General features: G+C 39.5%; 1 protein-coding gene across 1 annotated transcript in view; it reads right to left on the bottom strand.

The window, feature by feature from the left end:
• LMO7 (LIM domain 7) overlaps positions 1 to 22613 on the bottom strand; it is a 211480-nt gene that overhangs the window by 38651 nt on the left and 150216 nt on the right. Inside the window, 7 exon segments of the mRNA XM_014453518.2 lie at positions 101 to 243; positions 2288 to 2405; positions 9839 to 9868; positions 10869 to 11588; positions 13161 to 13439; positions 14332 to 14584; positions 19430 to 19628. Coding sequence (XP_014309004.1) covers positions 101 to 243; positions 2288 to 2405; positions 9839 to 9868; positions 10869 to 11588; positions 13161 to 13439; positions 14332 to 14584; positions 19430 to 19628 — 1742 coding nt within the window.

Here is a 22613-nt window from a genome sequence, read left to right on the forward strand (position 1 = left end):
TCATTGCATATTTGGTTACAGTTTAATCACCCTGCACATGCACAAAATGTCCATTTCTAACCCTGGTCTCTCTGACCAGGAGATCTATCCAGTCTATTACCTGTCCTGCAGCATTTCCTTAAATGTCTTAGAGCTTTTCTCAGATTTCTCCAGCGCCTGCTTTTCAATTTCTTCTCTCTCTTCTTTTTTCTTCTGCAAGTCTGAAGTGTAGCTTTTTCGACGATCTTTCCATTTTGCAAGGTCCTAACAGAAGAAAATCACATCAGCACAGGCATACCTGAATTGCTACACACCCTTTCTAGCAGTGCGAGCGTGCCAGCGGATCCCATTACATCGCTGAAACTATTCACTCCCACTTGATGCCAAGGTGCCCTAATTTTGCTTTTTATAGCCAGCGTTTCTGTACCAAGCCTTTATCTCATGTGTCTGCCTAAAAAACCTGACCTAATAAGATAGACCCCATTTTTGTTTTCCTGCCTCGTTGCCCATTTCACAAAGAATGCTAAATGCTTGTAATTAGGTGCCAGGTCAGAAAGAGCAGGAACTGTTTCAAGTTCATTTTCATCTCACTCCAAGAATCTGGCTGCTGTATGAAATGACATGTCTTCACCAGTAAAACTGGAAAAGAAGATGATTATTAAATGGTTAAGCGTGGATGCACACTGGGTCTTCCATTGAACAAGCCCTGAGCTCAGTCCCTGCTTGGAGGCAAAGGGTGAATAAACATAGATAATCCGATGTGCTCCCCGCTCCCAGGAACTCTCAGTCTAGAAGGGGAAGACAGGTATGTAAATAAAAATTCAGCAATGAGTGCGATAGGGTTGCTGAGAGAGTCGGGGTCCAAAGGAGAGCATGGCCTACCTCAGGCAGGAGTTTCAAAAGGCTTTACTGGGGAGGCCAGCCTCGAGTACTGACTTCTTCAGAATGGAAAAACTTTACATAAGGACAGGGCAATAAGGAAGATCACACAGAACAAGGGGACAACTGTTCCCATATTCCTAGGAAGGGAAGTCTCTCCCAGCCAGGTGAACCCAGGACGATCAACCTCGTTCACCTTGACATTAGCCCTGGCAGTCTAAGCTGGTTCTGACACCCAGGGGTTCAAGGCATTTTCAATGGTACAGCCTTTTCTATGTCTCCCAAACAGAGAAGTGCCATTCACTCCGGCCCAAGTAGGAGCCTCTCCAAGTTCTCAGACTAAATGGAACCTCACCCCTAGGACGTGCATCGTTAAGTTTGGTTTAAACCCTCTGGGAGTAGACCAAGCTACTCTGCTTTAAAAACAACCTGAAACCTATTTGAACTATTTGCAGAAAGAACAAAAGCAGTGTGCATTTCATACTATAGGATCACAAGCATGCATTTTTATCTGATCTAACCTAATTGATAACTCCTCAATACTTACTATTTTCACACCCAAACAGTTACCATGTATGTTGGCAAAATGACATTGAATTCCTATTTCCTGACAATTAAACTGAGTCCCCAACTCAAAGAGGCACTGGAATTTTGAAATGTGGCCACAGCAGGGGTTTCTCCTTCATGAATTAGACCTTAATTCCTTTGAAAAATTAAGATTTACTCTCTCTGGGCCTTTTGTTCATGCTACCACTCAACTCTATCACCATAAAGATGTCCTCAAACATCTTTGGGTTTGCTTTCTATAGCTTATTATACTTTTATACACTGCTTTGGTTTATAACAATTACCCCTTTCAAAATAGGCCAAGCTCCTTTCTGTAGGAACAAAACTATGACAGTTCTGTGAAAACACCTAACTTTGATTCAGATTATACGATTACATTTTCAACCAACCTATTTCTTCTTAAATCTCCTCTACTAACTCTAACAACCAGTTCATCTCTCCACGCTGATGCCCAGACTCTGCTGAGCCCCTGCTGCTTTCCAGACCCTGAGCAAAGCTTCTTCCTTTCATGAGCATCAGTAACGGTCCCACCCGAATTCAGAATTCAACTACCAACGCACGTCAACAAGTTAGCAACATTGCCAGGAAGGAGCTTCTCCTATAGGAGAATTCAGAGAATATTAGAAGATAAACAGCTTGTTGTGTTTTGCACAATGGCCTTTAAAATATACAACAGTAATGGACCAAGAAGGTTTAAAAATCTTCTTAAAGGAAGATGGTCACATTTTCTACAAGCCTGAATTCTTTCATAGCAAGGAAAATCACCTCTTGAGTACACTGACTTGGTTTGCAGGGAAGCAAAGAAAAGTCAAACCCACACACCTGCCCAGTCTTCCCATCTCCCAATACAAAGCATACTCACATCCTGCCATTTCTGATCTTGCTCTTTTAATTGGGATTTCATCTTCTGCATCTCCTCGTAACGCAGCTGCCGCAAGTTCTGAACATCTTCGGCGCTGACATCGCTCATGGACTTACTCCTATAACAAAAATACCCACGGTAACCAAGGTTCACATGACTGGATGTAGAGTTAAAACTGGGAGGTTGGGCTTAGACTTGGAAATTCCATCTAAATTTCTGCCGTACTACCTAGATGCTTTAGAGATAATATCACAGAAATAGCACTACAGAGATAAATGGTGTTTTTCCAAAACGCAGAAACAAGAGCCTTGCATGCAACTCAAGTGTGAATTCTTTCACAAAATGGCTAAATGAAACCTCCTACGTCTGAAAAAAAAAATCCAATGCTCATATTTAGAGTGGTCTCTGCATAAAAGAACTGTTTCAGAAAAAAAGTAATTATTATTAGTCACTAGAATCATTTGTCTTTATTTTTCTATCTCTCCCCAAGATAATCTTTTAAGGTTTGGCTGCCTTTTCTGGACACTTATTAAATAATTTAATGATTACCTGATATTTTCTCCTCAAGTTCAATAGCATGAATAAGTGTGCTGCCTTTTCTCAAAGATTGTATACCACCTGCCCACCACTGCACTGGACTTCTTCTCAAAGCACCACAGGTAGTTTCTAATAAGATAGCCTCCATAGCCTCCATAGCTTTCTTTTTATTAAGGCAGCTCTCATGTCTTCCATGGGTGCCCCCTGCCATGAGGATGTACTGAGAGTTAGCTTTCACAGAGCTCAATCTAGAGTAGAAACCGATGAACAAAGTTGGATGTCGGACACAAGGCACATGTGTGCTACATACATGCTGGGGTAAACTGCCCCCAGAGATGGTGAAACTGAGGGGGGAAAAAGAGTGGAGTCAGGTCTAATATTGAATAGCAGGTAGGAATGAGTGAAGAGAGAGAGAGACAGAGCTTTTGAAGGTGGGGTGCCCAAAATGCTCTCTCCTACAAATCTTTCATATGGCACTACTGATTTTATTTCATAACTGACTCCACCTTTATTCATTTAAGTAACACGACACCTCCTTCTTGGGCCCCTAAACTTTGCCTTCCCCTAGATCTTGCCATCACCACATTACTTAGCTCAGGAATTCAACTGTAATCTATACAAATGACTCCCAAATCCACAGACGAGGACCAGTCCCCTCCTTAGACTCAATTCTAATTGCTCATTAGATAAACATCTCTGCATGGACATCCCCTAACCATCTAAATTGTAAAAGGACCAAATGAAATAATATCAAAAAGGATTCTGTAAACAGTAACTCACTGAACACATGGTTATTGTTAATGTAGCCAAATTCAATTCTGTCCCCAACCCTGTTTTCCCTCCTATAGCTGTTAGTAGTGTTGCCTGCCCTCCAATCGTCCACATCTGAAACCAAAGAACCATTTTTCACCTTTGCCTCTCCCTTCTCCTTACTTTCAATTAGTTATCAAGTCCTCTTACTCAGTGTCTTTTTCTTTCCATTTCTATTGCCAACACCCTAGATCAGAGCACAGTCAACTCTTAACTAGACTTTTTGAAAAGCTTCTTAAATTATCACCCAGTCTCCAGATCCCATGATGGTCTTTCCTGAACTGTCCCCTCCACTCAAAAGCCCTTCCCCAGTATATATGCCTTTTCAAATGCCCCTCTGTCCTCAGGAATCCTGCTAGACTAAACTCCGAATGGGTGTAAGCGATATCCACTTGGAAGTCTAACAGGTCAAAGTTGTCACAGACCAAAACCATGATTGCTCATTCTACTATCTGCTCAAAACCCATCTTTCTCATCCCAATAAAAGTCAACACAACATTCCAGATTGTAGGCCAAAATTCTTGGAGTCATCACAGACTCCTCTCTTTCTCTCATACTTGTCACTGATCTCCTTAGTAAAACCTGTCACTCTACCTTCTAAATATATCTAGGATACAACCACTCCTCATCACTTCCTTGCTCCAGGCTATTAATCTCCTGCTGTATTATCACAATAATCTGGCTCCCTACTTCCACCTCTTCCTGCCCAACAGCGTATTCTCAACATAGCAGACAGGAGTCTCAAAATTGCACTCAGATCATGCGTCTACTCAACACCCCAATTCCTTCCCATCTCACTCGAGTTAAAAACAGGTCCTACCAAGAATTACAAGGTCCAACCATGACCTGGTCCCCACCTACATCTCTGCACTCATCTCCTGAAATGTTCTCCTCCACTCACTCGGCTACTGCCAACTGGCTTCCTTGTTCATGCTCACATATAAGCTCTTCACCCAAATATCCACATGGCTTACCTCTCACTCCGTCACCTGCTTAAATGTTATCTCAGTGTTTCCTTGCAAAAATAGCACATGTCCCTCTCCCCTGGCCCACCTTTCTCCATAGCATATATTGCCATCTGAAATGTATGCTTATGTTGACATCACCTGCCTTGTCCTATAAGATTACAAAGCAGGAGTTTTGTCCGGTTTGTTTACGGCTATATCACCTGTGCCTCAAAGAGAGCCCAGCCCATGCATGTGATCATAAATGTATTAATGATCTAGATAATATTCTGCCACTTTGATAAAGTCTTCCTAGCTCCTCCATGCCAAAAATGGTCTGTCTGTCCCTTCTCCCAACTTCTCTAGTGCTTTAGTTCTACCTTTCTCATGGTATCTAACAATCAGCATATTGTGTACATAGTGTGTGCACAAGCATGCATGTTTGGCTTAGCTCCCTCACAGGTTCACACATTGCCTGGGAGGAAAACATAGCACAAGGCATGCAGGATACATGCATTTAACATCTGTGATAGGCATAAGGAATGTTTTATCACATTTAATCAAGCAAAATAACTGGAAATGTTTCTAATATTCTGTAAGAATGTATAACTCCTCCCCAAAGTTTTATAAAGAAAGCTTTATAGCACTTATTAAGGAATACTAAAGAATTACATATAGGAAATATATGAATTTACATATGAAATTATATATTGCTCTATGAATGTAATATTACTTAACTAGGTATGACTATATAAAACTGATCTGTATAAATTTGAGGATATAAATTTACTTAATTCACAAACTGCAAAGAATTAGGCTATTTCAGCTAATACTATAACAGACTCACCAAAAAGAGGCAAGGAAAAATGTTCACGATCAAGACATGAAGGGAATCTGGATACTTAAGACACAAGGCTATGAAAATTTCACATCAAAAATGGAAATGCAAATAGGATAGTAATATTATGGTGGGGGGACAGCTGGCTGGTCTCGACTGGCCCAGACTTCTACACCGGAGCTCTCTGAGACCTCACCTCCTGCAGTGCAGAACCTGAACTTGTGCCTTTTCAAAAAACATACTCATCATGGGCAGGGCAGCCTCCGGAGAGCCCACGCACAGAACCTGGCACACAGGCAGTGCCCAACGTGAACAAAGTGAGCCAAACACTATCAGGAGCTGACAAGTCCCTGCACAGGGCAGGCATGTGAGCGCCTTCTGTTCCCTGGGGAGCATAAAGTTTCCTACATAAGCCTGAGCACTTTCCAGACAGGCTGAGCCAGGCACTGGAATGAGACAGGAGGTGGGGGCTCCGGGCCTGCCCGTGGCAACAATTTTCACCCCATCCTAACATCGTTTCACTTCTCTGAGCCTCAGTTCCCCATTCAAGAAAGGGATTGTTATGAGATTTGGGTAGGTTATGCGGACTGCATGTCAACAACCTTCTCGTGCTGTACACCAACTCTTCTTATGAAGGCAAATGTAACTGTGTGGGATCTTCTGAAAACTAACTCCCAAAACAGTTTCAAATTAGAGAGGTCATCCCAGGCCACACTGATAAAATCTAGAACTTTTGGAGTGCGGGAGTGTTCTAGCCAGATCATGAAGAATTCTTTCTTTCCTTATCAAAGTTGACAGCATAATAAACTTCTGAGGGCTGACTGTGAGCCAAGCAGCCTAACCGGGATTATCTCATCAGACAAAACCTCAGTCCGGTTCTGCCACTCACTAGCTGACGACCTTGGGAAAGCTGCTTCCCTTTCTCCATGTTTCTAAAATGCACACAATACCCACCTGTCTACCTTACAGAAATGAGATGAGCACCAGAGATAGTCGCAGGAAAATTGCTTGGGAAACTACAAAAGACTGCGCGCGCTGATGTTCACTAGCCAATCACAATTCTTACAATTCATTTATCTGCCGCCCTTAAATCTGGAGAGGCTTCCATTTAGAACTGCTTTGGATTTTTTACAAAAATGAAAATACAGTTCTAATATGTGGCATTTTTAGCTGAATCGACTTTTCTTGAATAGCACTTAGGGTAAAGAGAGAAAGAAGGGGAAAGGTAAAGGAAAAAGGTATAGATTATAAAACAGTATTACTAAAATCTTACTCTCTTCTCCCATGATACTGATCAACTGCTACTCTCCTGGCACTTTTTGACTAGTTTTATGATGTGTATTATTTTAGAACTCAATTTCAGAAAACTTATAGATGAATATCTAAGGAGTGAGGGATCAAAAAGGACCAGTGTGTAGCAAAATTTCCTTACTATAAAAATCACTGATAGCCTCATGGGGCAGATAGAACTTCTATGATACTAAGTTAGGGGCCCCAACCTTCAGAGGAAGATATAAATATACTTATTAATGCACCTCCAAATACAGGGTGGGCGAAAGTAGGTCTGCAGTTGTGAGTATGTGAGGCACAGAGTTTATTCTTGTACTATTATTAATTATTGTATTATTTTCCATATTAACAACTGTAAACCTATTTTTGCCTTACCCTGTATACCTCCATTAGATGTTGCAGGAATTCACTAAACTAAAGGGTAATCAATACTAAAACCAGGGTAAGAGGCTTTAGAGCTGCCACAAACTAGATTGATAAACAATATAAAGGAAACTTTTCATTTATAGGTTTATAGTCTAAGTCAGGGTTTCTCCACAGAAGTACTATTGACATTTGGGGCCAGAAAATTATCTGTGTTTGGGGGCTATCCTGCCTACTGAAGGACATTTAGCAGCATCCCTGCTGTAAAGGAACTAGATGCCAGTAGCAATGCCTGCCTCCCCCCGCCCTCCAAAGGCTCACCCAGTATGACAGTCAAAAATCTGCAGATATTGTCAAATATTTCCTGGGAGCATAATCCCCAGAAAGTAATTCACATCAACATTATTTTCCCTTTCTTTTTGTTGTCTTGGCAATAAAAAGATAATTGGCAGCAGATTCAATGGCTTAATCATATTGCAAAATTATAACTGTATATCCTTACATATTTGTCCTTAGAGCATCCACCAAGACCATAAAGGCATAAGTCCATGCAACACAAAAGCACACATGTGAGAAATGACTGCCACATACAAAGCGTCTTACTAAAAATACACAAGTGACAAGTGTTAAATGCCAAATAAAAAGCAAGCCAAAAATTAATAATCTAAGATTTCAAAATCTAATACACATTTCTCTTTAACCTGGTTCTTACCAAAAAAAAAAAAAAAGCATTCATTATTTTTCAACCATAGGATGTTGAACAATAATGATTTTCTAGGTAACATATATTATGTCCAGAGAAATATCACCCAGGAATATCAGTTATTTTATCCTTATAAACACTTATGAACATCTTTATAAACATGAAATAAGTTCCAGATTAAAAGCCTATATTCAATCCTATTTTTTGTTTTCATTGCAGATCAATTTAAGAAAAATATCAGTAACTGACAGAATATGGGGGGGGGGATACAATATAATAGATTTTTTATTGCAAATGGCCTAAAATGCACTTGAGTTTTGTGAGAACATATTTGTATTTGTGTTACTTTCCATTATTTGACAAGGCAAGCATTACTAGTATTCATCAGTCTCAATTCACAGACAATCTTTATTTGTGTTGTTCCCTTGTCACTAAATTGCCTTTATAACAAACATTATACTAGGCAAACAAGTCTTGAAATAATCTACAGGAGGCATTTGCTCCTGCTAGTGACAGCCCAGAAAAATCCTTTGCTTTCTGAGTCTTGGCATTTGGGTTTCTCTCTTTTCTTAACCCAGTTATATAACATATCCTTTGAAATAGCTGTACATGTTTCCATCCCTCACATGACTTGTACTCAGGGTACTTGTATCCACTTTAAGAAAAACAACCTATTTACATTATAAAGTCTTATTTACCAATGAAAATCCTTCTGAAAATTATCACTCAAAATGCTTGAAGCTGCAAAAAGATTTTTCATCAAGTTACAACAGCTTTGCCTTGATGAATCAAGATGAACAGGTGCTTAAGCATCTTGTTGAAGTTGCCGTGTTCATCCTCACTGATGAGAAGGCTTTAACACCTGAGGAGCTGGGGCGGGAACAACGTGTCCTTGCATGGCATATTCAAAACAGGCTGGGAGCCTGATTTTTAAAATCATCAACTGAGAAGTACTTGCAATGATGTGCCTGTGGTTCAGTTACACCTTTGGCATCCAGAATGGTTATATTGCTTTAAACAGCAATTTTAGCTACTTTTAAGACCTCTACACTATCAAATTATCAAAACTAGAGAATCTTCGAGATGAATTAAATCTTAGAGATGAATTAAGTAGGGAAAGATACTTAGCTACTCAGTCTTAGGCCTTAAATTTAAGATACTTGATTAAAGATTGATTAAAATATTTAAGTTTTCTTCTTGCTCAAAAATGTTAGCAGTTAGATTCACAACATCAAAGAAAGTTTGATGGAAAATATTTATTTATATGTAGCCACCTGGTTATTTTTTACTAAGAATAAATGATTCTATACAGTTAGTATGTAGTAAAAAGTAAAAGTAGTATTTACTTTTAACTCTACTATTCTGGAAATGGAAAATATTTCCAAAAGTTATTTTTATAATATTTATGGTCTATCAGGAGACTAAAATTAAAAAAACAGACAAAAATTAAGAATTAGTTATAAATACAGTCTTTGCAATAATACTGGAAACTACCAAGATTTTAATTTGTGCAAGTTTTGGAAGGCTAATTTGACTCTATAACATAGAATGTTTCCAAATCCTACTAAGGGAACATTAATGGCATTCACCATCCAAACTAAGAAAGCCCCCATATGTAGGAGTATACAGACAATGCCAACCACATGTATTCCAACCTCAAAGTAAATGCTAATATCCTCTTTCCATCAAAGATTTTTCTAAAATGCAATTATGCAGTATCCCACATCTAGAAAGGAGAATTATAATAATCAAATACCAAAATAAATATGCCCAATCTCAGGTAAGTGCTTTTGTTACTTTTAATCAACTCCTTAAAAAAAAACAACACCTGAATTTTGAACCATTAAAACAATTCTATTGTTGTGATATAGCAGTTCATGCACTGAGCACTCAGACACACTACCATTAGGTTGCTAAATTAAGAAAAATATACCGTTTTAATATCTCATGCAGAGCACACAGCATCCACGTTTAGTAACATGCCAGGATAGAAGTGCAATGACACATTACACAAAGGACAAACAATGTGCAGAGATTTCTTTTTTGCTGCAAACCGCAACACTTACCCATTCTCACCATAAATCTTTTGAAAGAGTCTAAGAAATCAGAAAACCAAAAATTAAAAGTCATTTCTGCCAGTGTGTTATTTTTTAAATGTTCGACGTTTTTAACTTAAAGTGTCTAACAAGAGATGGACAAATCTCAAAAGGTTGCTTTTCCAGTCACATTCCTGATCATGTCTCAAATTCTCATTGATCTCATATCTCAAGGAATTCACATTAAGCAAGATCAAGAGTTTCCGGATTTAGCTTGAACTAACAAACCCAAAACAAAAAGCTTTATTAGTTGCCAGGAACTAATAAAAAAGTTAGATTTGCATCTACTAAGTTTATTCAACCTAATCACATTTGCCCATCCCAAAGTTCAACAAACTGAACATTCATCAAACATCAAGTTGCATAACACATAAATGTGTTCATTATTCTAAAAATGGCCATAATTACATACATGTAAAATTTAGCAGACAGCAAATAATATTCATGCATTTTAATCAAGTTTGCACTACACTTTGAAACTATAAATTTAGAAATTCACACACTTATAGTCCAAGAAACCTAGGTCAAAAACAAAAATCAAAAGCAAATTAAATGAAATTTGCAATGCCATATTTTCAGGGAAATTTTTACACAAAAATCACACACTCCAAAATGAGAAACACATAAAACCAAACTACAACCGGACTGTTTCAGAAACGCCTGGACACGAGAATAAAAGTCTGTAAATGTAATCAGAAAACATTTTCATGAAACACCATGTCGCAGAACAGTACCACAGTCTCTCCTTAAGGCCAAGGCAATGACTGTGTACAGACTTTCTTAAACAGGCCTCGAATAGGCGATTCAGTGATGTGCAAATATGGAATTGCACTTTTTCCATGAAATGTGCAAAGGTTTCTCAAAGCAAAATAAATGTTTAGAGGATGCTTCAAAATGGCTCATGACATGCAGTCGGGCAATATGATGCCACTTTCTCACACAAATAACACAAGACCATCCATTCAGTACAAGCGAAGTCCTTGCAGAAACACACTCTGACCTCTCAACCATCAGCCGTTTCCTGTGCCTAAGCCTGCTGGCCTCCCGGATGGCCTCCCACTTCCGTAAGTCCGCCTCACTGCAGGGACCGGGGATGAAACTGATGGGAGGCACAGAAGTTCCCAGCTTCCAATACTGGATCTTACGGGTCAACATGTCATCTGTCTTCTGCCGATACGAAGGAACTAGTACTCTACAGCTATTACTTTTCTCTTTGGATGGGCACGTCCTTTCAAGTACACAGAGAAACTTTGCTTGAATTTCTGGAGGAAGAGTCCAGGGCTCGGGGAAAGGGATTGGTTGGTATCTATCTGGGGCCCCCGAGAGAGGCACCTCTTTCTTCTGCGCTGGAATTCGGCGGACAATCATATCATCTTTCTCTAGATCTGGAAGTACGAGTTCACCTTCTCTGCACTGCAGAATTATATCTCGCTCTACAGGATCATCTCGCCCAGAAAACCTTCTGAAGTCTTCGAAAGCTCGGAGAACACATGGATTGGCATGGAAAGCCCCAGTCTTTCTGACAAAGAAATCGTCATTCTCTAAGTCAGGATCGAGGGCTGACATCTCAAGGTCACCTCTTCTATACCCTGGTGCATAAGAGAGATGCCTCCTGCGAGTTATGAGCCTTGGGCCAGCAGTGGGATCAAGTTTGATATTTGTTTCAGAAGATAAGATGTCATCAGAATATGTTTGGAGGGCCTGAAGTAATAAAAACGGACTGAAGCACAGAAAAGAAAAAGGAAGGGAGAATCTTATTAAGTGCATTAAGGAGAATAGGTAATTAGGTAGCAGACCAACTAGCCACTATTGTTTAATTACAGGGGGCATGGGAAGGACTCTTGTGTGGAAGACTGGCATTGAATGCCACCACCTGTGCCTTTCCTGGATACCACTTAAAGAAACAAGAGCAGAGGATACAGCTCAGGAAAGGTGGGCACCAAGCAGGCCAAGTGATAGGGCTTGAACTGGGGAGAGAACAGCTCCCTGAGATACAATGCAACTCTTACTGTCACCTCTTCCTCATTCCATGAGCCACAATGACCTCATTCTCATCCCAGAGATGCAGGAATGATCTTGAAAGGTTTTAGAGTTGGTCATGAAGCACTGTATGCAATAGGCACTGGTAGGAAGCAGACATTTAAAAACTACAATGCTCTGAAGCTGTACAAAAGACCCTGATGACTCTTCTCTATGCATTTTCCCACCAGACTTGCCTGTCCTCCTGTCCATCTGAAAGTTATTTCCTTTATATCTCCACACATAGTACAACTGTAAAACTAGGTCCACTTTTCTTTTTCTTTTTTTAAACATATTTTTATTCATTTCAGAGAGGAAGGGAGAGGGAGAAAGAGATAGAAACATCAATGATGAGAGAAAATCATTGATTGGCTGCCTTCTGCACGCCCCCTACTGGGGATCGGGCCCGCAACCCAGGCATGTGCCCTTGGCTGGAATCGAATCTGGTACCCTTCAGTCTGCAGGCAGATGCTCTATCCACTGAGCCAAACCAGCTAGGGCGGTCTACTTTGCCAAAGGCCTTTTAGAAATGGTTTTCCAAAAGAACTGGCTATGCCACATGTAACTCCATACTATTTTATACATGACTATGCTAAAGAATACTTAATCCTATAGACTTCCAAGCTTACATGTCTGCACAGAAAGCAATATGCTATACATTATGCTTTTATACTAAATATTAAGTGAGTATAGTTTCATGATTCAACACATCATGGTCAGAGGTTAATGGCGCAGCAGAAGCCGGCTGGGTGTTGCATGCCAGACTCCAAGCAGGAAGGCTCATGCAGGCAGGTACACCTGGGCTCGCCCGAAGCACCACTGGTTCTCCTGGCTGCATGGGTGTCCCATGTGCTCCTGGCTACTTCCATCAGGAGTGAACGTCTTTGGCAGGTGCCGTCTAGCCTACGCTCTGCTTTCTGCATCCTACTAAGAATGGCAGAGCTTCTGTCAGAGCCTGAATCCTCGTCCTCAAAGTCTGGGCTCCATCTACTGTGGAATGAGGCAGAGAAAGGAAGGAGAGAGGGAAGAAGACAAAGAATTGGAGAAAAATATAACTAAATAGTGTCAAGCTATGACTATGTATAGAGGAGGACGTGTTAGGATCCAGATCCCAAAGTTTAAATTTAAATGACTTTTTTTTTTCCAGTTACAGAGGTTCTATAGATGTTGGAAGGAAATCAATCTGTCTCTTTCATAAAAAGCACACACAGAACGCACCCAGCCAGGGCACTGAATGAACACTAGACTGACAGAAACAGGCATAAAGACAAACCTGAATCCCTGAAATTCTTTATACCATGGCTTATAAGTTTCCCTTTTTATTCTTTTCCAGTTCACATCTTCTGGGATCCAACATTTGGGAAGAAACTGATCAAAAGTGTTCCCTGGGTTTGGCATGATGGGGCTTAGCTTTCGCACGTAAAGGTCATCCTTTACAGTGTCGGGGATGCTTGTCCTCTCTTCTTCCTCCTCCAAGTAACAGAAGGAGTCTGAAGTTTCTTGTACTGCTGTCCAGTTCTCCACATGTGTGCCCCAAGTTCTTCTCTCGTTACTGTTCAAAACATCCAACCAATTAAGATACTGCAAGATCAACGTGTGACAGAGAACACAAAAGGCATGCTTCCTGGCTCACAAAGTCTATACCACTGCGAATGAAGCAAATTAGTTTCCCTTCTCATCATTAACGCTCCTAGAACAAAGTTATGGCAGCATCACAGCACCTCATTTTAATTAGACAATAGCTTGATACACGAGGGCCGAAGATAACCATCGGTGCTAAAAGGAGACAAATTGCCAACAGTTTGGGGGGTTACTTTATGTAGCACAATCAACAGGATGGACATCTGGCCCCGGGAGAAATTTTTCTGACCTCGTCAGTTCACATAGCCCGGTGGCTACCGGGTCAGCAGGAGAAAGCAAGTGTGAACAAGAGTTAGGAGAGAGAGTTTTTGAGATGAAACTCTCTGGGCTCTTTCTCACCTGGAATCTAAGGTTGGCTAAGTCATCCAAAACTATAGGAAGGCAACCTTTGCTCATCCTCGGCATCCGATCCACTTTCGGGACCGAATGCCTCCTTCTGACAGGAAGCTGCTCTGCTAACCTGATGAGAAATCAACATGGGGGGCGGCGGGCAGCTGCACAGCTGAGCTCCCAAGGAATAATGTAAGTCACCCAGTAAGCTGCAAGATACCAATAATGCTAAAGGCAGGCATCTAAAAAAAGAACCAGCAAATCATATGCTGACATTTTTAAACGGAAGAAACAGCTTCAAGATATGAATGACTAAAAATATAGGGGGGGGAAAACATTTTCATTAATGAAGTTTAAAATATTATCTATGAAATATAGGTTAAGGACCATCCCTTTTACCACATTTAAATATCCCGGCACATTTGCAAACACAGGATATTGTAAAGCTCAATCATCGGATCGCATCCCAGTACCTTGGAAAGGTCCCATCAGCTTCTGTGCCGACCGGGCTTGCCCAGCTTCTTCTGTTATCCTCATGTCTGTCCGGCTTCTTCTTCCTCAAGGGCGCCGGCACGTAGGACGGCTGTCTACTTTTGTTGGGTAAGAAACGATTGAATGGTAAAGCAGACTTTGGTTCAATGGCCGAAATCCTTCGATAGGACATATCATCTTTATTATATTCCTGCATTTTGAAGGTAAATTCAGAATCTGTGTCGCTTTCGCAACCTGTAAAAATAAAAAGGCACAAGAACTGGCTTTATTCTCCAGATTACTCGTCTTGCTGAAACCCACACGGCATGCCTGCTTCGTCTTTCCCTACTGCTAACTGCGGGAAATATTTTTAGAAATTTGTCATGAAGTTGCGATAAGATCCATTAGGAGGAACTGGCTTTGCATACTGGAGGCGCCTGAGGTACATTCTTTCACTGTTGCACATTTTCGCAGAAAAAGTCCCAAATTACAGCTGAAACCCTTTTCTTCTTGACTCTCCTTGCCCATATAATTTTTCATCAAATTTGTTGATGGAATACATGTCAATAAAACCTAACAATACATGTCCATAAAACACACTTAAAATGAGATATAAAAGTAATTCTTGAGAGACAGTAGTTTAAAATAAAGCATGCAACCATCTAAAATTTGTGTGAGGTAAGAGATAAGGGAGGACACAGAAAAAGTAGAAAGCACAAAAGATCTTAAAGGGGGTCGGTAGACCATTCTGAGACCCCTATCAGCAAGAATCACACATTAGGTCTGAGACAGGACCAAATGTCTTCTAACGCCCCATAGGAATGTCAAGTTTCATACCTTAATGAGAACACAGAAGTCAGGCTTTTTCTAAGGGTGGCCGTGGGAACTACATTTTTGATACAAAGTCATTTAAACACAAATTCAAAGGACTACACCTCAAAGTCAGATCCACACAAATACAATCCGCTCTCTTAAAACTAACTAAATAGATGTGCTCTTTTAAAGACGGGAGGAGAAGAAGTACAGAACACTACTACAGATCCGGGCCAAGTTGTCGCCCGCTCCTGCCCTTTCTTCCTTCCTGCCTCTGTGTATTTCTACTAGTAAAGAAAGTTTGCTAATGTGGCTTGCTTCCCACCCAGGCCGACTACCTGAGCACTGCACTCTCTCAGCACACAGAGCAGAGCGCCTGCAGGGTTAACCTGAGCTACAGGCCGTCTTCTCTCCTCCCTCCTGCCTGGCAGGAATCTACAGTAAATAACAGGGAGACTGGCCTACAGGAAGTGGTTTAACACACAGCTATGTAAGCAGGAGACCTGAACAGGGTGAAGGAGAGGAACAGCAAAATGGGAGACATTTAACCAGCTCTCACCAGGAGGATTTACGGTCAATCATCTGGTGCTCCGGTTGTTTTTACCACCTCCTACATAAACAGTACATTTTTTGGAAATGAGAGAAATGTCTTAATTCTTGCCAAAATTTGTACATGTGAAATCTTAAATACACAAAGAGATTGTGCTACTCGGGAATATTTTTCCCATCTTTATTGAGATATAATTGACATATAATAGTGTATATGTTTTTGTTTTAATATCTTTTTTATTTATTTCAGAGAGGAAGAGAGAGACAGAGAGACAGAGAGACAGAGAGAGAGAGAGAGAGAGAGAGAGAGAGAGAGAGAGAAGCATCACTGATGAAAGAGAATCATCGACTGGCTGCCTCCTTCACGCCCCCCACTGGGGATCGAGCCCACAACCTGGGCATGTGCCCTGACTGGGGAATGAACCATGACCTCCTGGTTCATAGGTCAATGCTCAACCACTGAGCCATGCCAGCCGGTCAATAGTGTATGTGTTTAAGGTATACAGTATGATTTGATTTAAATATATTATAAAACAATTACTACAATAAGTTTAGTTAATGATGGATAAGTTTAGTTATCCATCATTCTTATACAGATACAAAAAAAAGACAAAAAAAATTCTTGTGATGAGAACTCTTAGGATCTATTTTCTTTTTTTTAATATATTTTTATTGATTTCAGAGAGAAAGGGAGAGGAAGGGAGAGATAGAAACATCAATGATGAGAGAGAATCATTGATCAGCTGCCTCATGCACACCCTCTACTGGGGATAGAGCCTGCAACCCGGGCATGTGCCCTTGACCGGAATTGAAACCTGGAACCCTTCAGTCCACAGGCCGGCGCTCTATCCACTGAGCCTAACCGGCTAGGGTAGGATCTACTTTCTTAACAACTTTCAGGTATATAACAGTGTTAATTAACTATAGCCATCATGTTGTTCATTTTATGAATTTTTAAAATTGTTTTTACTTTTGAGTCTAGTACAATGCTCTATAGCAGTGATGGTGAACCAATGACACGCGTGTCAGAGGTGACACGTGAACTCATTTTTTTGGTTGATTTTTCTTTGTTAAATGGCATTTAAATATATAAAATAAATATCAAAAATATAAGTCTTTGTTTTACTATGGTTGCAAATATCAAAAAATTTCTGTACATGACACGGCACCAGAGTTAAGTTAGGGTTTTTCAAAATGCTGACACGCCGAGCTCAAAAGGTTCGCCATCACTGCTCTATAGAGTAGGCAAATATTCTTGATATAGGGAGTTTCATATAAACCTAAGGAATTTGACCTTGCAATTCTGTTAACCTAAAACCATTATCCTAAGTTTTGGTGATCATCAATTTTGGACTATAACATGGTGGGTAGCAGAATTTTAATATACTAATCACACAAAAAACCTTTTATCAACCTGGTGGCCCCCAGGCTTTTTTATGACCCCTAGTTATAATTACCAAGTCTTCACTTCCACACTCTTTAACAAGGTCTGTAACTCCTTTTCCGAGATCAGGAAGCTGAGTGACAGTGGCCTCTGCTCTTGGTCACATGGACAGGCACCAGTCCAATGAGAATCAGAGAAGACTTGGAGTCCACACCACAGAACCACTGCATCTGAACTGTCTCAAGTCTGCATATTCCCACCGTGCCTCAATCTTCCTCTCTTTCACTGTTTGCTGACCAGATATAAATTTAAACTTTCAATGTTTTCACTTCTCTGGTCAGGACAGAGTAATATGAGTTCAGAATTTCAGCCTGTTTTTACAGCTTTAATTACTTAAATAAATTATAAATCAGATTCATTTCTTTAAAACTATTATAATACTCATCTAGACTATAAAAGTGTCACACTAAATAGCAAACAGCCAACAACTGCAGCAGTAATTATAAAGGTTAACTCTTCCCTAGCCATTCACATTTTTTACTGTTAGTTTTTAAATGCCATTTTTTGTGACCATGCTTAACACGTTGCTGATTTTTATTTTTGAAAGACAAATTCATCATACTTTGCATTTATGTAAATTTACCTAAGAACAACAAATAAAGATTGAACTCTAGTTAATGACCTGCATGCTAAAGTATTTAGGACAAGCGTAATATGCTCTGAAATGCCTCCAAAAAATAAGATGGATAAATTAATGCAGGGAGAGACAGGATAGGTATGTGATGAAGCAGATATAATAAAATGTTATGGTAGAATTATGTGGTGGGTACATGGGTGTTCACTGGAAAATTCTTCCAAACTTTGATGATGTTTGAAATTTTTTATAATGAAAATGTTAGAAAAGTCACTTAATATTAAAATAATAATCAAAATGAACAAGTAAAATTCCTAACAATCTAGTACAAACTCCCAACCCGAACTCTCAATTTTTTTCACATTAATGGTAGAAGCACCGAAATACTTGAAGCAACTTTACTCATGGTTCCAATCTAGTCCAATTTGAATTGCTAGAGGCATACATTTAGAAATTTCTTAGACCACCTGCCATTCACAGGAGTAAGACTTAGCATTTAATTAACTGATCTGACCAGGACACTGACATTTTGAAAGAAGTCTCCTCCCCAAAACAGGATGACTTTCATTAACATGCTCCTTTCACACTGACTCTGTCCTGTATTAGCTGACCCTTAGAGAATCAAAAGATGTTTTTTAACACCATGCTTATATTGTTATTTAATCAAAGTTTAGCATAATGTTATATCATGATAGATATCAATCATTTCTTCTCTTAGAGATCATTAAAAAGATGTCTGTCTAGTTCTTTTTCTTGAGAATTTTTTAAAATCTTTTTTGGGGGGGAGTAAGAGAAGGGAAATAAGAAATTAACTCAGGAATTAGAACAAACTTTTTAGGACCTTTTTTATGTTTAGATATACCAGTCAATAGGCCTCATAGGCACAGATTATTAACCCTGAATCTGGAGAGAAAATAATCAAATACATTATCACTGATAAAACAGATCACAGTTAACTGTTCCTCTTGTCTCCTCTGAAAATGGGAAGAAGAAAAAATTGAAACCACTACCCCTCTAGTGGTGATACAGTGAGGGAGGAAAAAAAAATTTTTTTCAATTACTCTTCAGTCCAGCCGGTGTAGCTCAGTGGTTGAACGTCAGTCCATTAACCAGGAGGTCGTGGTTCAATTCCCAGTCAGGGCACATGCCCGGGTTGCAGGCTTGATCCCAATGTGGGGTGTGCAGGAGGCAGCCGATCAATGATTCTCATCATTGATGTTTCTCTCTCTCTCTCTGCCTCTCCCTTCCTCTCTAAAAAAATCAATAAAAACATCTCTAAAAAAATCAATAAAAACATATTTTTAAAAATTAAAAATTACAATTTAGTCTCTATTTTCTTGGTGAAATTTTTGCCCTCAATAGTTTTCACCTCATTTTTCTACTCTCTCCCATTCCCAATTTTTTCTTAACATGCAAACAAATTCAAATAAACTGCCAGTCAAAAATACAACTCACTTTACCTAGCAGGTTTGGCTCAGTGGATAGAGCATAGGCCTGCAGACCAAAGGGTCCCTGGATTTGATTCCGGACCAGGGTGTGTACCTTGGTTACAGGCTCCTCCCCAACCTGGGCCCTGGCCATAGCTCATGCAGGAGGCAACTAATCTATGTGTTTCTCTCACATGGATCTTTCTCTGTCTTTCCCTCTCTCCTCCACTCTCCCTAAAAATCAATGGAAAAATATCCTCGGGTGAGGATTAACCAAAAAAAATGCAACTCACCTTCACGCCCACCCCTCAGCGTGATATCAGAGGAGCAGCTTGTGAAGGACCTTGAGCCCAGAGAGTCCAAGCTTTCAAATGAATCTTCTCTCCTATGGCTGCCTGGGGGCACAGGGAACTCTCCCCGGTCAGCACACCAGATGTCTCCGTACCCACTGTCCCTGCCACTTCGTTTCAGGCAGCTGGAGTCTTCAAGTGCCTAAAAAATTTTTTTAGAGAATAAGTTAGCATAAAATCCCAAACTGTAGTCAGTCATTACTTGTTTGTTTGCATAGCTCAAGTTGTGCTTCATTTGATAGGTGAGGCAACAAGGTCTCCTGTTAATCATAAAAATCTGATTTTAAAAAATCAGAAAATAAATCTGCGTTCCCACAACTAATAGTTGGTCCTCATGTAACAACAAAGAGGTATTCATTATTATTTAATAAAGTAGTACAATCTATATAAAATTAAGGAAGGGGAGACATTTTAATACGAAAAGCTACTAACTAAATGAATATACTAAAATCAATTATTATCTAGAGTTATTTGGCAATAAATATGGAGTTAAATAGAAAAATCAAACTGGACTTTGATATCCAAAAGAAGACAAATTAATCATAACCATCCTACATTCTGCAAATAGTTGAGGAGATATATGTTAAATAAAAAAAGTAGTTAAATTTTTTAACAAAAAGTTTAAAACAGAGAGGAGCAAGTACAGCAGGTATACACGTCACAGAATTTATCTACTTTCATTGATTAAGAAACCTAGATCTGAACCAAGAAAAGCAGACTTGTTGGCTGACATACAAAATATTTTCCCTGAATCTAAATTAAATATTTGTTTGGCTCATGTAAGAGGTGCACAAAAACATGGCAAATGTCAATAACTATAGGTTTATAAATCACATAGCATTTACACAAAATCTGTATTTCTAATTAGCATTTCTCTATGAAAGTACATAGGAAAATACAACTGGATTTTTTAAAATTAGGATTTAAGTAAATGTATAAAGCCCTTAGCAGAGTCATGATACAGAGTAATAATTAATTAATGAATTAATACAGAGTAATAAACTCTTAATGTTTTAATATGGTGAATGTAACTCTGTCATTATAGTAAAAGTCAGGAATGTTAGCTTCAGGTGACTTCACTAAAACAGAGATGGTTTAAAGAACCTAGGGATTCCCAACAACCAAACGTAAGATGTGGGCCTTAATTAAATCATGATCCACACAAAAAAGCTATGAAACAGAGTTGGGAGATAATTGGGAAGATTTGAATATGGACTGAATATTAGATAATGGGGTATATTTATGAATTTTCTTAAGTATAATAGATATTGTGTCTATATGGAAGAATTTCCATATACCAAAAATAAAAACTCTTATTCTTAAGACACGCATACTAAGTATTTAGGGGTGAGATCTCTGCAATTTACTTTAAAATGATTAAGTAAAACATAGATGGATGAATAGATACATAAATAGATAAAGTCAATATGGGAAATTTTTAATAATTGAATCTGATGACATATTTGTTGTACTCTAACTATGAGCATATTATAAACAGTCTCAACATATGAAAAAATTGACAAAAGAACATTTACAATGAATAATCAGCAGCTCCGTCAGGCATACTTTTGGCTAAGGCTGGATTTGTCAATCTGTAGTTGAATTTTTGGACAAGTGTTTGAAGAACCAATAAAGTCGAGTAGAACTAGATTTTTACATGCTTTGGATGCCAGACAAACTGGTGTTAGAATTAACATCCTGTCATGAAAATGTAAGCACCTACCTTGTACCTTATTTCTAAGCAGATGGGGAAGCTGGGCCTAATGCTGGTATCACCTAGATATGTCTCATAATATAAAATGATTAAAAATTTTAAGTAAATCTTTTTTTTAATTGATTTCACAGAGGAAGGGAGAGGGAAAGAGAGACAGAAACATCAATGGTGAAAGAGAATCGTTGATCAGCTTCCTCCTGCACACCCCACACTGGAGATTGAGCCTGCAACCCAGACATGTGTCCTTGACCGGAATCAAACCCGGGAACCTTCAGTCTGAAGGCCAACCCTCTATCCACTGAGCCAAACCAGGTAGAGCTTAAGTAAATCTTTTGATCCATCAGGCTTCTCTAGACATACTGTTGTAGACGTAGGGACCTCTCACTACACAGTGAGATGACTTTTGACCTCATAAATGTTAAAGTATTTATAACAGGCCACCACAGTTATAAAAGAACCTGAGTCTGACCCTGGTGCCTTGTTATGTAGGACTTCACTCTGACAAGTCACCTGAGTCACCTCCAACTTATAGGGTAACTCAGGTGCAACAGCTTATCCCAAGTGTTTTTTTAACTGATATCTTGGATTGGCCATTAAGCATTATCTACTTAAGTTGGAAAGTTTGATGAACACAATGGTTTTGATTTTTAACAAAACAGTTGCCAAACAGGTTTACAGATCCACACACCTCTTGTGGCTATTCCCACTCTATAATAATGGAATAAAACCACAACTATAGTTTTTAAGTATTGAAAAAAAAATTTTAACTAATGAAAAATGTTTACCTACTTCTGGTGACAGGAAACAGCCTGTAATAGAGCATTCCCAGCACATACACTGCACCAGCCTTATTCAGCCTGAGTCAGACTGCCATAAAAAGGACCAAGGGCTGTTGAGAACACTAACACAGGGGCCAAAGTCCCATATTGTTTTTAACTGGATGTTTTCTTAGCTGAAATAACTGAGGCAAAGCTATAATCATGCCCAAAGTCCCCTGCACGTTCCTCCATCGGTCTTACCCGCCTCTACCCTCCTCCACTGCAGTGACTTATCTGCTCATCTGTCTCCAACAGACAATTGTGCTGCACGAAGATGGATTCTTTGTCTTGTGCGTTTTCCCAACACCTGCTACAAGGCTTGTGCATGATAATATCTCAAATATTACCTGAATTAACTGTTTTCAAGGAATCTGAATGGAGTGCTATAAACTCTTTACAATTCAAAAATAACAAAAATAAGCCCTGGCTGGTGTGCTCAATGGTTAGAGCATCGGCCCATGCACCAAAGGGTCTCGGATTCAATTCCCGGTCAAGGGGATGTACCTGGGTTGCAGGTTCAATCCCCAGCCCTGGTCGGCTCATGCAGGAGGCAACAATGTACCACTCTCACATTGATGCTTTTCTCTCCCCCCCC

Source organism: Myotis lucifugus, unplaced genomic scaffold, assembly GCF_000147115.1.
Source record: "Myotis lucifugus unplaced genomic scaffold, Myoluc2.0 scaffold_24, whole genome shotgun sequence".
Taxonomy (NCBI): Eukaryota; Metazoa; Chordata; class Mammalia; order Chiroptera; family Vespertilionidae; genus Myotis; species Myotis lucifugus.